General features: G+C 36.3%; 1 protein-coding gene across 2 annotated transcripts in view; it reads right to left on the bottom strand.

The window, feature by feature from the left end:
* Positions 1-2916: 2916 nt before the first annotated feature.
* The window catches only part of adgrd1 (adhesion G protein-coupled receptor D1), a 150218-nt gene continuing 138933 nt past the window's right edge, over positions 2917-14201 (bottom strand). For both annotated transcript variants that reach the window (XM_028824798.2, XM_028824799.2), the window contains 4 exons: positions 8110-8236; positions 7258-7299; positions 5771-5863; positions 2917-4264 (listed from right to left, as the gene is read on the bottom strand). In XM_028824798.2, coding sequence (XP_028680631.1) covers positions 4169-4264; positions 5771-5863; positions 7258-7299; positions 8110-8236 — 358 coding nt within the window. In that variant the 3' untranslated portion in view covers positions 2917-4168. The remainder of the gene's footprint in view (positions 4265-5770; positions 5864-7257; positions 7300-8109; positions 8237-14201) is intronic.

Raw genomic sequence — 14201 nt, 5'->3', positions numbered from 1 at the left:
AAGTTTCTTAATCGTCTGGTAATTCTGTTAGAAATATACAGTACTGCCAGGCTTTAGGAGTTTAGCTGGGGTGCTGTGGACTTAATATTGCAGCAGCTATGCTGAAATACTGCAGGAGGGAAATTATAGTAATTCAACTGCCAAGGGTGTAGAGACGTTAAACACCTTGGACAAAGGTAAACTGCCTGCTGCTTGTAAGGGTAATTGATAAGTCTTTATTTTATACCAAAATTTTACTGTCTAAATCTTCATGAAGTGTACTGTGCAATGAAACTAGAATCATGCATTTGTGACTGTTAGTTATTAATATGCTGGGACTAGATAAAGATCACAGCAGTGTGTGCTCCACTAAACTCCATCGTGATTAGCTGGCTCTTATTAAATCAGTATGTCGGCATATTTCAGGTAAACCATTAGGACATTACATCTCAATGGAATGTCATATGGCATTTAAGTAGACACTAGCTAAGTTTGTTTTCTACTTTCTGAAAAGCTACGTAGGTATATGAGTTCATAGAGGGGTAGGCCAGTTATTTTCTCCTGAAAAATTGACATTTTAAAAGATTTCTCCAGTTTTTAAATGCTAAAGAATTGAAATTTTTTATTATTTTAAAATGTTTTAATTGCTATGCAATTATGCATTGAAAGACTAACAGTCATTACATTTCAAAAGAAATCTGCAAACTTAATTATACAATTGTGTGTTCATGATTAAGAGAAACAAGAAATAATTATATATGTAAAAAACTGCTAATGGAATGTGTATGCATGACAGAGTAGGAACTTGTTCTTTTGCAGCATAAAATTTGAGTCTTTAGTCCGAGGGTTAATTGCAGAGCAGGTTTTCCATTCAAAACATACACACACATACACTTTTACTGAACTGTATACAGGGAGAAATACTTGAGGCAGTAGGATATTAGGTCACTGGCTTTAGAATCTGGAGGAAACTTTTCCTGAAGGCTCACTGAGACAGAACAACTGCTACCAGAATATTAGAGAAGAAAGCATCAATCATAAAGGCTGTAAAGGAGGGAGAAATTACAAGTAGATCTAGTTAGACTGAGAGAGGTCTAGTGATCCTCAAGTTGTAGTCATTGTAGCATTGTTCAAGTTAAACAATTCTGAATAAATTAATTACATAGCCATTATATTTAATTTATTTTTTCATTTCTTTTTGGTGAGGTTTTGCCAGATACAGAAGACAATGAATTAAATAGCATTATTAACAGTAAAAAAGGTCACAAAATGCTACAATCATTGCTGAAAATTACAGAAAACTCAAACTTAACAGAATAAGCATAATGAGAATTCAGTCACATTTTATCCGGAAAGATAATGAAAACAATATTAACAGTAGGACTTCACAAATGTCCTGTAGGTTCTTCACAAAGTCCATACTGTAAATATTTACACAAAAGAATTTTTCCAACAAACACACTCCACGTGACATTGAGCAATACACAAAGGGCAAGTGTTATTAATTACAAAGGCTAGGTGTCATGTAGTCTAGTAGATAATTACAAACACAGAGGGACTTTGCAGGAATCTGTATGTTTTTCACACAAAATGTTACACTCCAAACTCATTATTCTTACGAAATGTTAATTTAAAAATAATAATAATAATTAAAACATCACATCAGCATTGTGCTTGGGTGGAATGAAATAATGCATACAGTATTATTTCTTATTGGACTGTCAGATAAGAGAAGCGGAAATTGAATATGGGATATATAATATCTCATACTGTATACTGTTGAAGCTGCAAAGAATAATTTTACTTATTAAAAAGAAATGCCACTGAATGATTAGATGAAAATACATTTTCTGCTTTGAAACCCTGTTAATTATGTGTGTATGCTTTCTAGGTTGTGTTTGGCAGTTGGAAATAGAAAGCTGCAGTTGCCTGGAGGGTGGGAGGAGCTAGTAAACACAGCAGTAGATGCAGTTTTGGTCTGCATTAGCCCTTTTCACAGTGCACTGAAACTCAGAATATCTAAAGTGAACTTTAAATGTATCTATTATATATAACACCCTTATACAGGGCTTGTCCTTAAACAGCTTTAGTCGCTGACTCAAAGTGTCATACAGGAGAAGTGTTACTAAAAGGATGAATAAAACAAATGACCTTCAAAACTTCAGCCTTTGATTTTTTTTTTTTTTTTTTTGAGCTACTCTTGGTCATTTCTTAGTTAATAGTGCCACCGGTCTTCTTTATCAGACAGTTTTTAAGTGTGTGTGTTTTGTTTTCAGCTTCCTTCAAGTTTTCACAGCAGGCAATTCAAGTGAAGCAGTGTTATTTCATAAAAAATACACTGAAATATTAGAGGGAACAGAGTAAATAAGCATAGTTCTATCAATTGTTTATGCCTTACTGACAGCTGAAATCAGTTATTTATCTTTTATTTTCTTGTTTCTGGTACAATCAAAAAATGCTCCAAAAATACTCAAGCTTAATTAGTGTTCATTGTTGTTGCACATTTTCATTCCCTTTTTTGATGTAATTTGTAAGCATATAGCTTTATTCTAAAAAAATATCCTTTGCCTGGACTTTTATATGTGGGACAGTTTCCAGGGCAATATTTTAATGGAAAAGATGCCAGGAATTTTGAGAGTTACAAAGTAAATTAACCACATCTTTAGTAACCATTTTAATGAAAAGAGATGGGAAATATTCTATTAAATCCTGTCATCCATTACACCCACACTGCAGTACAGGGACAGTCCTTGCAGGTTATGATACAATGCTATCTATCTATCTATCTATCTATCTATCTATCTATCTATCTATCTATCTATCTATCTATCTATCTATCTATCTATCTATCTATCTATCTATCTATCTATCTATCTATCTATCTATCTATCTATCTATCTATCTATCTATCTATCTATCTATCTATCTATCTATCCCATTATTACCTTGATTTATTTAATCTATCCATTCGTTTTCTGAATCTGCTTTACTTACTACAGAAATACAGGAAGACTGAGCCTTTCCAGTCTTCATCATATGCAAGTGTTGATTATCTATTCTTGGTCATGTTCAACATACACTGGCATACTCTGGCCCAAATTAGAGCATCCATTTATTCAAACATACATCTCTTTGATATGTGGAAGAAACTGACAGTGTCTGGAGAAAATAGGCTTGACTTCAAACTTTACACAAAACTTGCAACAGGGAAACAAATCCAAGTTACTTGGAGGAATCATCAGTAACCACTCTGACATTCTGAATGATTTGTTTCAGCAATCTAACCATTTTTGTTAACCATCAAGGAGCCATGTTTTTTTAGAACAGCTAAAATTACAAGGGTGATTACTAATACTTAATTTTGCTTTACTTTTGTTTTTTACACAAATCTTGTGTTAATACTTTTTGATGCCCTGTTTAATAAGGTTTTACTATCCTAAATAGGGCTACTCCACTTTTCTCTGTAATATTGTAATACTTCGACTGTTATAGAAAGAAACAAGTTATATTAGTTCATTATTCTCTTCCTACATGTTTAAAGCAGTGTTATTTGTAGTTAAACTTGGTTTATTGTGAATGGCTTTCATTAAAAATATATATGATGAAAGACACTATAGAAATAAAGGCTCAGAGATTTAACAAGGCACTTTAGATTTACGCTAGAATTTGTTTATAATATAAATAACCAAAATGTCTGACAGAATCAGCAATCAGGTGGCGGCAAAGCTGAAATGCCAGCTGTAGTCAGTTACATTTAGAAAAGTCTTTTATGTTTGGCTTCCCATCTTAACCAAAGTGATTAGCTAACCTGTAAAAATATACTTTCCTCAAATTTAATCAATTTTTTGAAAACATGAAGGCTTCTGGATAAAAGACACCAGACACCTCTGTTAAAGAATAATGACACACTGACTATCCAATTGAGCACACATAATAAAAATAATAGTAATAGTAATAATTATTACAGTAAAAACCATGATGTGATAGCAGCCTACAAAAAATAAAAAGTGTTTCTAGAGCTTCTCAGTAACTCTGGTTGTAAGGAATTTAATCAAGTCATATGTTGTTGAGTTGTACTTCTTCACATACACTTTTCAGTGCCAGATTCCATTTCCATTCAAATTGTTTTTAGTTTTTTTTTTTCTTTTATGTCAGAAGTCCAAAAGCAAATATCCTGGTGTCACCTGTGTTACACTGCAGATAGATCAATACGATTGGCTGAGTTTGTGCTTTTATCCCACGTATTCATTTTGGTTGGAGTTGCACCTGGTCTGTTTCCATTCATCTGTTCAGGGAAAAAAATTAATTAATGGCATTTTTTAAAACAGTGTTTTAGGTACAGTGATTTCTGTTTCTTTATATACTTTGTGTTGAAGAAGAGGCTGGATGTCTAATGCAGCTGCTTTTTGTGTTGCCTTTCATTGTAAATACACAAAACTGCTAAATGTGTTTTTTGTATTTTTCATTTTCCTTCTCCTTGTAACACTTTTATTGGATTGGTGTCAGAAAGCACAGCTACAAGATCAATACAAATAAGTGTCAGAAATACAATCAGGGCCCAAGAGACAAATTGTGTTTATTGAAAGAGCTTGGGGATGTTGTGATTTTTGAATGCTACACCACCATATTAATTCATTATTTTATGTTATGACTATGACTTAATTGTTGTATTTGTTGTCTACTATTATTTATTTTCATTTTTCATCTTCAGTACAACAGAATAATCATAAAAATGGAAGCAAAGTTTGATTCATCAAAAAGTTCAATTTTTGTCACATAATCACTCCAGCATTTTACGCATGTTCATGTGAGAATTTTCAGCTTTTCTCTTTCTTTTATTAGACAGAAGCCAGGAAACAAGTAGCACTTCATTGTATAGTTCCGTAATGCCTGCTACACCTAACATTTAATGTTAAATTGAAGATTTTTGCTTTAAAGTATGAAGTTGGGAGGTAAAAGTAAATCAAAAAACTGCTTGCCCTTTATTATGATGTTTAATCTGCAGTACTCTATATTTTGCATTGTTCTTAGAATATGTTCAGGTAAATGTAATTGATTGGCCAATACTGAGATGTGAAAGCAAATAAGGACAAAAACATTAATAATTTTTTGGTTTACACTTGCACCTTTAGGTTGTACACCCAAAAAGCACATAAATTTTATTATCTGAGAGCATGCCACGGAAGCTTGAACCTATAAACATTCTGCCACAGACGCAAGCCCTTTTAGACTTTTAAGAGTGTTAATGTAAACTCTGTAAAAGTACTGCTGTTATGTTTTTTTTTTAATGTGCCCACATTTTGTATGACGGTACTCATTTATTTCTGTTTCCTTTTTTTTCAAAGCAGTGTATGACAGTACCCAGATGCTATTGTCATTTATGCAACATTTATTTCTTTAGTTTTTTGCTATGGAAATTGACTGAGTATATTATATGTGTATATATTTAAAATAAGTATGTTTTGTCTTTTCTCTATCCACTAACCCTTAGACTTTCTTAACCTAACAGTAAGTCAAGAACCATTACACTCAAAACACATCCACACTCATTATACGGCACACTATAAAGTCACTGGGAAACATAACTTGTATATCTATGGGATATGGATGAAACAGGAGCAAATGAGGAAAACCCAGACAAGCACATATACTTGTAACCACTGTTTCAATCAGATGCTTATTGTACCTAATGTGATACCCTCAATTTTTTTAAGGAAAAAAATTATTCTTTAAGTGTTTATAAATTCAGTGATATGTTTGCCTTAATTCATTCATAGAAAGAACAACTCACCACATCTGAATTGAAAGGTTTTACATTGACATTCCTAATGGAGCTGCTGGTTAGAGACCAAACTTTGGTTTTGTGCTTAAAGGCGGCTCGGACCTGCAAAACAAAATGGAATCACCTTATTTAGATATACTGTATTCCATGATGATCACTAATTCATCATTCTTTTTCACTATTGAGCTCACTGCTCCCCTTCCTTTTATAGGATGTGCTTTATTTTTTTAAATTTTATTCACTTCTTCTTAAAAATGTTAGCACCGTATATCAGTTGGACTCTGTCTTGGTTGACCAATTCAGGATGCATCAAAAGGCTGTTGCCCCAGTAGTATAGCGGCAGAGAGGTACAACCACAATTGAATGATCAAGGCTGCTCCTATAGAAAAGCAACAAAGGATGGACATTATAATGACCTACTCTACAATGGCAATTTATTTATTTATGAGCTGTGTGTCTGTCGGCAGAGAGAGTGTCAACCCTGTTGTCAAGAGGTTTACTTACCTCGGCATTGACATTCATGTCTCTGGTGACTCATGAGGTCACTGGAAAGGGGTATGTGGCGCTCCCAATACCTATGCCAAACGACGAATGTCCAAGTCTTTAGAGTCCTGGTGCATCCTGTCTTGCTAGATGGTTGCAAGAAATGGATGCTATCCAGTGACCTGATATGAAGACTGGACTCCTTTGGTACTGTATTTCTTTGGAGAATCCTTGGGTATCGTTGGTTTGACTTTGTGTCGAATGAGCGGTTACTCACAGAGTCCCGAATGAGGCACATAACCTGCTTTGTGAGGGAGCATCAGTTACAGCACTATGGCCATGTGGCGCTATTCCCGAGGGTGATCCAGCTCGCAGGATGCTCATTGTTGAGGACCCAAGTGGCTGGACCAGGCCAAGGGGACACCCACATAACACCTGGCTGCAGCAGATACAGGGTCATTTTTGGAGGGTGGGACTGGACCGCGTGTCTGCCTGGGGGGGTTGCCAACCAGGATCCCAAAGTGTTTTGTCGTCTGGTGGGTGCAGCAATGCACTATACCAGTGCATGCTCCCCAACCTGACTTGACCTGACCTATCAGTTCTGTTTGTCTCATATCTATTTATTTGGCAGAGCACACCACTTATACAAGCATCAATAGGACATTTAAAAGTGACCACCTATCCCAGTCCAGATATCACCATATACTATATTAAATAAGTTGTTAAACCACAATAATAAGTGGTTTTCATTAAAAGAAGAAAGGAGGCTTAACAAATGGAAGACATTGCCCTTTCTATTTAAGCCAACTTCTCCCAGGTATGGGTACCCATGTGTATGAGCTAAACCTCCTGCTTTTTTTTACTGACACCATTTACAAAAGAAAACAATATTAATTTCCCCATGACAGAAGTGAACTGTAAACTTCATTCTGAAAGTTTGGTTGTATATTACACAGAAAATGGAGCCTGACACAATACTCTGTCTTAGTGTTTCGTAAAGAAGGCCATCTTACCTCAGAGTTAAGAAGACAATGGAAGAGAAAAATGAAGAATCCCTGAAAAACAAAGAATGATGATTCAGGTTGTACCAACATTAGTATTCTGTCTTTCCTGTTGCCTTATCAGCAGGGCATGCATACTTGGTGTCTGGTTTTCCCAGCTTTGCCTGTCTGCTTGCCTCTCACTCCAGCTAGCTGAAGCCTGCACCTGCCACAAATCTCTGATTTTTCATGCCATCCCCCAAAAAAACCTCTTTTTTGCCCATAGGTTCATTTTTTTGTGGATGTGCGACAGTTGACAAACAGGTGAATTATTAAGCTTGGTACAAATAAAAGAGTTCCAGTATTTTTCAGTGTGGTTAATGAGGGGGCAAAAACACATATATAATTATTAAGCTACATGCAGTTTCACAAATAACATGTAGTAATGGATACATGGCTAATGGCAGTGGCAGTGTTCTTGGATTGGTGGTTGAAAGTTTCGTATTGGTTGAAGAACTGTTTACCAAAATGGAAAAGGTTAAACAGGTGTGCTTTGTACCAGCCATTGCTACCGGGATCCAAAAAAACAACTGCTTTTGTATCTTTCTGTTTTAGTTTGTTGAGACAGTGCTTCATTCATATTAGAATTGTAGTGATTCACCCAGTGTATTCTCTCTGTATTGGTTATGTCTGGGCCAGTGCTTCAGTTGATGAGGTCACACTCAAGGAAAGCCCATATCTAGCAGGTGAGAGATGGGTGGTATAACTAAAGATTGTTATCAGGTGTTACAGTATTTGCTTTAAAGTGTAATTAGAATGTTTTCTTGGGGAGCCTTAAAGTGGTGCTGTCAAAGTGAACTCGCTGGAAAAATATACAGTACATACCTGCAGAGAATTGAATACTGCAAACATGTATTGAAATGCAAGAACTTGTTCATTCACTGCAAGCACCCCAAAAATCCAAGAGATTCCTAAGATTGGTAGAAGCACGGCCACAGCTTTAGTAGTGAGTCTGTAAGAGAAAATGCAGTATTTATGGTTTAATGAATGTAAATCAGTCAGCCTGTCCAACTGTTTTTTTTTAACCCACTCTTTCCAACTGCAGGTCACATGACACTGGACTGTATTTTGGCAACAATGTGCACAAAATAGCAACCACCTTTAGACAAAGTACAAGCTATTTCATAGCATTTCATGTTCACAAATTCTGAGATTAAGCTGCTTGGTGTCTGTAAATTAATATGCACATTTTTTGAAAAGTGGGTGTGACTATAATATCTCCCAAATTCCATGTAGGAATGAAATGAGCATTCCCCAGCTACCGAGACAATGTTCATGTCAGGAAGTGATCCTAAATAAATGGAGCTGTGAGACAAAATAATTTACCGCTGTACACCTGCGTTGCCCATTCATTCAGTTAATTGTTTTACTAATGAACTTTCAATGAGACATCATCTTAAGGAATTGTAAAACGCACACAGAAGTTAAGCGCAAGTCATAAAATGCATTCATGTTTTGGAATGACAACTGACTTGTCTGTTAAAATTCATAATACATTCTTTAAAAAATAATAAAGTCCATCTCCTTCGAAAAATAGGGAAACACTCAACAAAAGCTTAAAGCTTTTATGCCCTTCTCTGTTCTATTGTGTTGGAGAAAAGATAAGCTGGTGGAGCAGTGTGTGGTGGGGGGGCGGGGGGGAGGTTGTTTCAGGAAACTGGCACAGCTACAATTTCCTGAAGTGGTGTGGGTAGCACTTAAATGGCTTAGCTTTTGTCAGGACATTTGGAGAGTTTTCATTGTTTATTAGAAAGAGTCTCGAGAGCAAAAATGGATTTGCTTGGATAATGTGTTTAGTTTGTATATCTACATTTTAGTTTTTTGTTTTTATAATGGGATACACTTTCTGGGTACTAAGAAATCAAAACAAATGTACTATACATTATATAACATGCTTGTGCAGTGTTTATAGTAGGCCGTCTATAAAACAAAAAAAGTGTGTTACTTTTCTGAGCTGTGTCTCGTTTTCAATCCAAGGTCCATGACTATGCATTTTATAAAAGGTTCTCAGTAAGTCTCTATATATTTAAAGTCACGATTTATTTTTGACTGTAATGTAACATGTTTGTGATGTAGCAGATCACCCTACTCATGGACTCAAATCCATAACTTCCAGCTTCTTAACCATCCCACAAAGTGAAAAAAGAACATCAGTTAATACATTTTTTTCTAATGTTTTGCTTCCTGAAACTTTTTTGGTGATAATGATAGAAAGTTTCAAGGTGAATGCAAATTCAGGTAGACTATATCACGTAGGAATTTGGAGAAACATTTATCAAATTTAGTGTGTTCAACTGCCTAATGATTTTGGCACATTGTATTAGTTAAATTGAGCTAAAAATGTTGTACTGCTGATTTTCATTAGTACTCAGCATCTGATGCTTCTTGTTTAAGTATCTAAAAATAGTCTGTCAGCATTGAAGGATTCTACGTGCTCCTAATACTGCTTTTCCATTGTTGCAATGTCTCCATGAAACCTTTCACCATGTTCGTCACTGCCAGCATCAAGATTAGCAGGGAAGAAGTCCAAATGTGAGCGCAGAGCATGAATTTATAGCAACATGTTGCACTTCATGGTTTTGTATGTTTGAAGCATAGTTGTCACATAGTTTGATGTAGTTTGGTGCTCTGTAGCTCTCAAATAAAAAATTGTAATCAATGGCGTTGAATGCTTTCCATTCAATTTCCTCTGTCTCTAGTAGTAGATCTTCAAATTATTTGCCTTGGATGACATGTCTGATTAGTGGACCTACAAAAATGCTTTCCTTGATCTTGGGATCAGTTATTTGTGGAGAACATCTGTCTCACGTAGTGAAATGCTTCACCATCCTTGTGCATTGCTTTCACATACTTTTTTATCAGTTTTATATGAAGAGGAAGCAGAAATATCTTTCTTGAGTCAACAAGTGGTTCATGCGCCACTTTTCTGTACTGGAGCCAACTGCTTATGGATCAGCAATCTTTAACATATATACAAGCTGAATTCATGGTCACAGTGCCATTACTCTTAAATGACAAAAATAAGTGATCACAATAAAACTGCATGTGATAGGACAATTTAAAGGTGATTTTTGTGATCAGCAGACAAAAATCCATAAGATACACCCAGAAGTGTTTAGGAAGCAAACCTTTGTTGTCCAGAATCAGCTAAGGGAAGAAGATTTCTTTTGGATGGGCTGTTGTTACTTTTTTCCATGAGGGAACGATGAATGATTTTAAGAGTTAATAAAAATTTTGTTATACAGACTATTTCTGGAGTGAGTCAAATCAATAGTAAGAAGACTGAAAATGTGGTAAGATGGTGCAGACTGTTTGTTTAGTATTGACTAAATATCTTAAAACCAACAGTCTCCAAGTAAATGCAAACTAACACAAAAGAATACAAATATACAGTAACTTCTTAAATCTGGAAATGTATTGATGATGATGATGATGTATTCATCATAGAAATAAACACTGTCTAATGACAGATAAGGATGATCAGTAATGCCCAATCTCTGCAGAAAGCCCGTGATATGGCAAAAGGTAGGCACTGTGAATTGTCAAAGGCTTTCTCAGTATTGGCTTCAGAACTGTAAAAACAACTATCAAAATGGTGAAAAAATACTTCAATAAAAGCTGTAAACAATATTGTATATGTGTCAAGGTATTAGGGCGAAACAGATTACAAAAGGAAATTCACCTGTGGACAAATTCCTCCTTGACAGATGAGCTTAAATGTTTCAGTAGCTGTTTTGAAACAAACAATATGCAAACAGCCAATAGAGTAACATATTCTCATGCTGCCTATACATAAACAGAGGAAATCTCTTATGAGAGTACACACTTGGAAAGCTGCAGGTCCAGATAGCATTCCTGGCCACACATTTAAAATGTGTGCCTATCTGCTGGCAGGTATCTTTTGCAACATCTTCAGTATGACTCTTGATTAGGCTATAGTCCCTACTGGCTTTAAGACAACAACTGGTGTTCTTATAGCCAAGAATCTTCAGTCATGTGTCTGCATGACTACCCGCCTGTGGCACTCATCCTTATCATCATGATGTGCTTTAAGCAGCTGGTCATGGCCCATATCAGGTCCAGCCTCCCACACAGTGGACTTGCATTAGTTTGCCTACTGTGCAAACAGATCAAAAGAGCAAGCAATTTCAACAGCCATCCATGCAGCACTAATCCACCTTGACAAAATGAAAACTTACATGAGAATATGGTTTATTGCCTTTTGCTGTGCATTGATCCCCCCACTAATATCAAAGCTCAGAGTCTTTAAAGTAAACACAATCGTATTCAAATGAATCAAGAACTCCCTGACTGGTAAGCCTCCGACTGTCAGACTTGAGGACTTTTACTTGAACACTGGAGGACACAAGGACTGTGTGCTTAGCATTTTGCTGTGATTGTGTTGCCAAGCATGAGATAATTCACAGTAATGGTTCTCATTACTAACAATGATCATTCAAGGACGGACAACATCCTATTGAACAGTGTAATAACAATATATCCCCAAACGTCAGAAAACGTTTATAACCAGTTGTGGCCTTGGATGGAACCATGTGACTCTTTACATTAATGAGTTAGCCATAGAGAAAAGCCAAGCAAAATGACACCTTTTATTGGCTAACTAGAAAGATTACAATATGCAAGCTTTCGAGGCAACTCAGGCCCCTTCTTCAGGCAAGATGTAATTTGATTACATCTTGCCTGAAGAAGGGGCCTGAGTTGCCTCGAAAGCTTGCATATTGTAATCTTTCTAGTTAGCCAATAAAAGGTGTCATTTTGCTTGGCTTTTCTCTACATTCATAATGGCTAACACGGTACAACACCCTAGTACCATTGAGGTAGCCATAGAAAGAGTGAGTAATTTTAAGTTCTTGTTCCTCCACTTCACTGAAGATCAGTCGGTGTCCCTCAGCACACCAGTGATTCAATAGCACCTTCACTTTCTGAGTGGTCTGTCAAAAGTCCATCTGTTTCCCTGGATCATGTTTTTCAGAATCACAGCTGGAAGCTTGCTGACTAGCTGCAGCATAGTCTGGTATGGCAGCTGTAGTATGAAAGACCACAAGAATTGGTAAAGGATGGTTAAAAAGGCCCAATTCATCATTGGTGCCCAGCTCACATCCTCAGAGAACATTTATTTAAAAAGATGCCTAAAGAAAGTCCCTTTCATTGTGGCAAACACTAAACCCTACCAGCAAAACATTTGCCCACTGACAGATGGCAAGCAAGATTGTGGAGTTCAATATCGTGCCACCATAATCGCCAGTATTACCTGTCCCCAGGCCATTAAATTGTTAATTCCTATGCAGTCATTAGTTTGACCTGTGAAACAAAAATCAATTAAGAGTACACCTGCATTTTCAATCAGTTTACACAAGCTATTCTATTTCATCGTGTTATTGTTACTTGTTCCGTCTGATACAGTGCATGTTTACATCTGATTTTTTATTTTTATATATTTAATTTGGAATGACTCCATGTTTATTTATATGTATTTATTTTTAAATATTATTGCTGTATTTATTAATTAGTGTCTGCAGTGTCCTTCTACAATGCACTGCTTGCCACCACATAAAGGCTAGAAACAAATGCTTTTTACTGTACTGGAAGATATAATAACAGTAAATAGAATTAGAGGTATAGAGTAATTTCAAATCATAATGGGTCTACAGTTTGTTTGATATAGGTTGGTCCCATCCTGCCCTTAAACCTACTACCTCATGCAGATCTTCTTAGCAGTAGAGTGAGAAACTAGACAGTTAGCCTTCTGTGCTAAAGGTGCATTGTTATTCTACATCAGTGTGGTGTAGGGTACATATGTTACTATTGTCCTCAATGCAACTGTATAGTTTTGTTACACTCTTGTTTTAATTTTTTTGAATTAAAAATCCTTGGTTTATGACTATCATATTCCAAATTCAATATAAAAGTGATGTTTCTTGAGCTACTGGCATGTTTCCCCCAGGACTTGTAACTTCAGATTTGCTTTCTGATCTAAATGAGAATTCTTACAGTTCTGGAAGTTACAGCAACTATTTTCTAGTACAAGGTGATGATATTGTAGCATAACTTAATATAAGAGGCTTTTTTCTTTATTACACTTATCTACTTGAATATTCTATACAGACAAAGAGCTCATTTCGACAACGTAAGATGAAACGGGCACGAGTGGAATAGTATAATGTATAATAAGTATAAGCACCACAAACCTGATATAGGTGTATTGAGTGAATGCGTAATTAGGCCTTGAGCTGTAGTCGAAATCGCCTTTCAGGCCTCTAGAGCTTTAATCGAAGTCGCCTTTCTCTTTGAATTTTTGCGGCCGTAAATCCGCCACTTCCCGCGATGTTGGGGTTGATGTCGGTCGAAGTCGCCTTTCTCTTTGAATTTTCGCGGCCGTAGTCTCCTTTCTCTTTGAATTTTTGCGGCCGTAAATCCGCGGCCTGCCGCGATGTCGGTCTCATAAGGTTTTTCGGGCAGCTGCACAGAAGGCGACTGCGCATTCGGCTTTGGACGTGCACAGAAGGCGACGTGCACAGAAGGTGACTGCGCATTCGGCTTCAGACGGACGTGAGTGAGTGAGGAGACTGCCGAATTATGTATTAAGATTCAGTAAATAGCAATACTGCTTTTGCCAACCATGTAACAACTTGTCCCACAGTTTTTTTAGGTTTGTCCCCATGGACTTGAACTTTCAGCTTCAGGCTAAAACAGCTGTGTGAATAAACAGAAAAAAGCAACACAGCCCAATGATCTAAACAGTTGTTCTTGTAGCCTGGAGAAAATGTATAATCACTCTTCTTCAGTGTGGCATGGCGTTATTACCTAATTTTTCAGTGTGATGAGTGTTCTCTTACACTATCCAATATTTAAATGAGACATCCTAAGCAAACAGCTATTCCATTTTAACTCCGATG

This window comes from Erpetoichthys calabaricus, chromosome 18, assembly GCF_900747795.2.
Source record: "Erpetoichthys calabaricus chromosome 18, fErpCal1.3, whole genome shotgun sequence".
Lineage (NCBI taxonomy): Eukaryota > Metazoa > Chordata > Cladistia > Polypteriformes > Polypteridae > Erpetoichthys > Erpetoichthys calabaricus.
The sequence above is the reverse complement of the archived record's forward strand: the minus strand, read 5'-3'. Positions and strand labels throughout refer to the sequence as shown.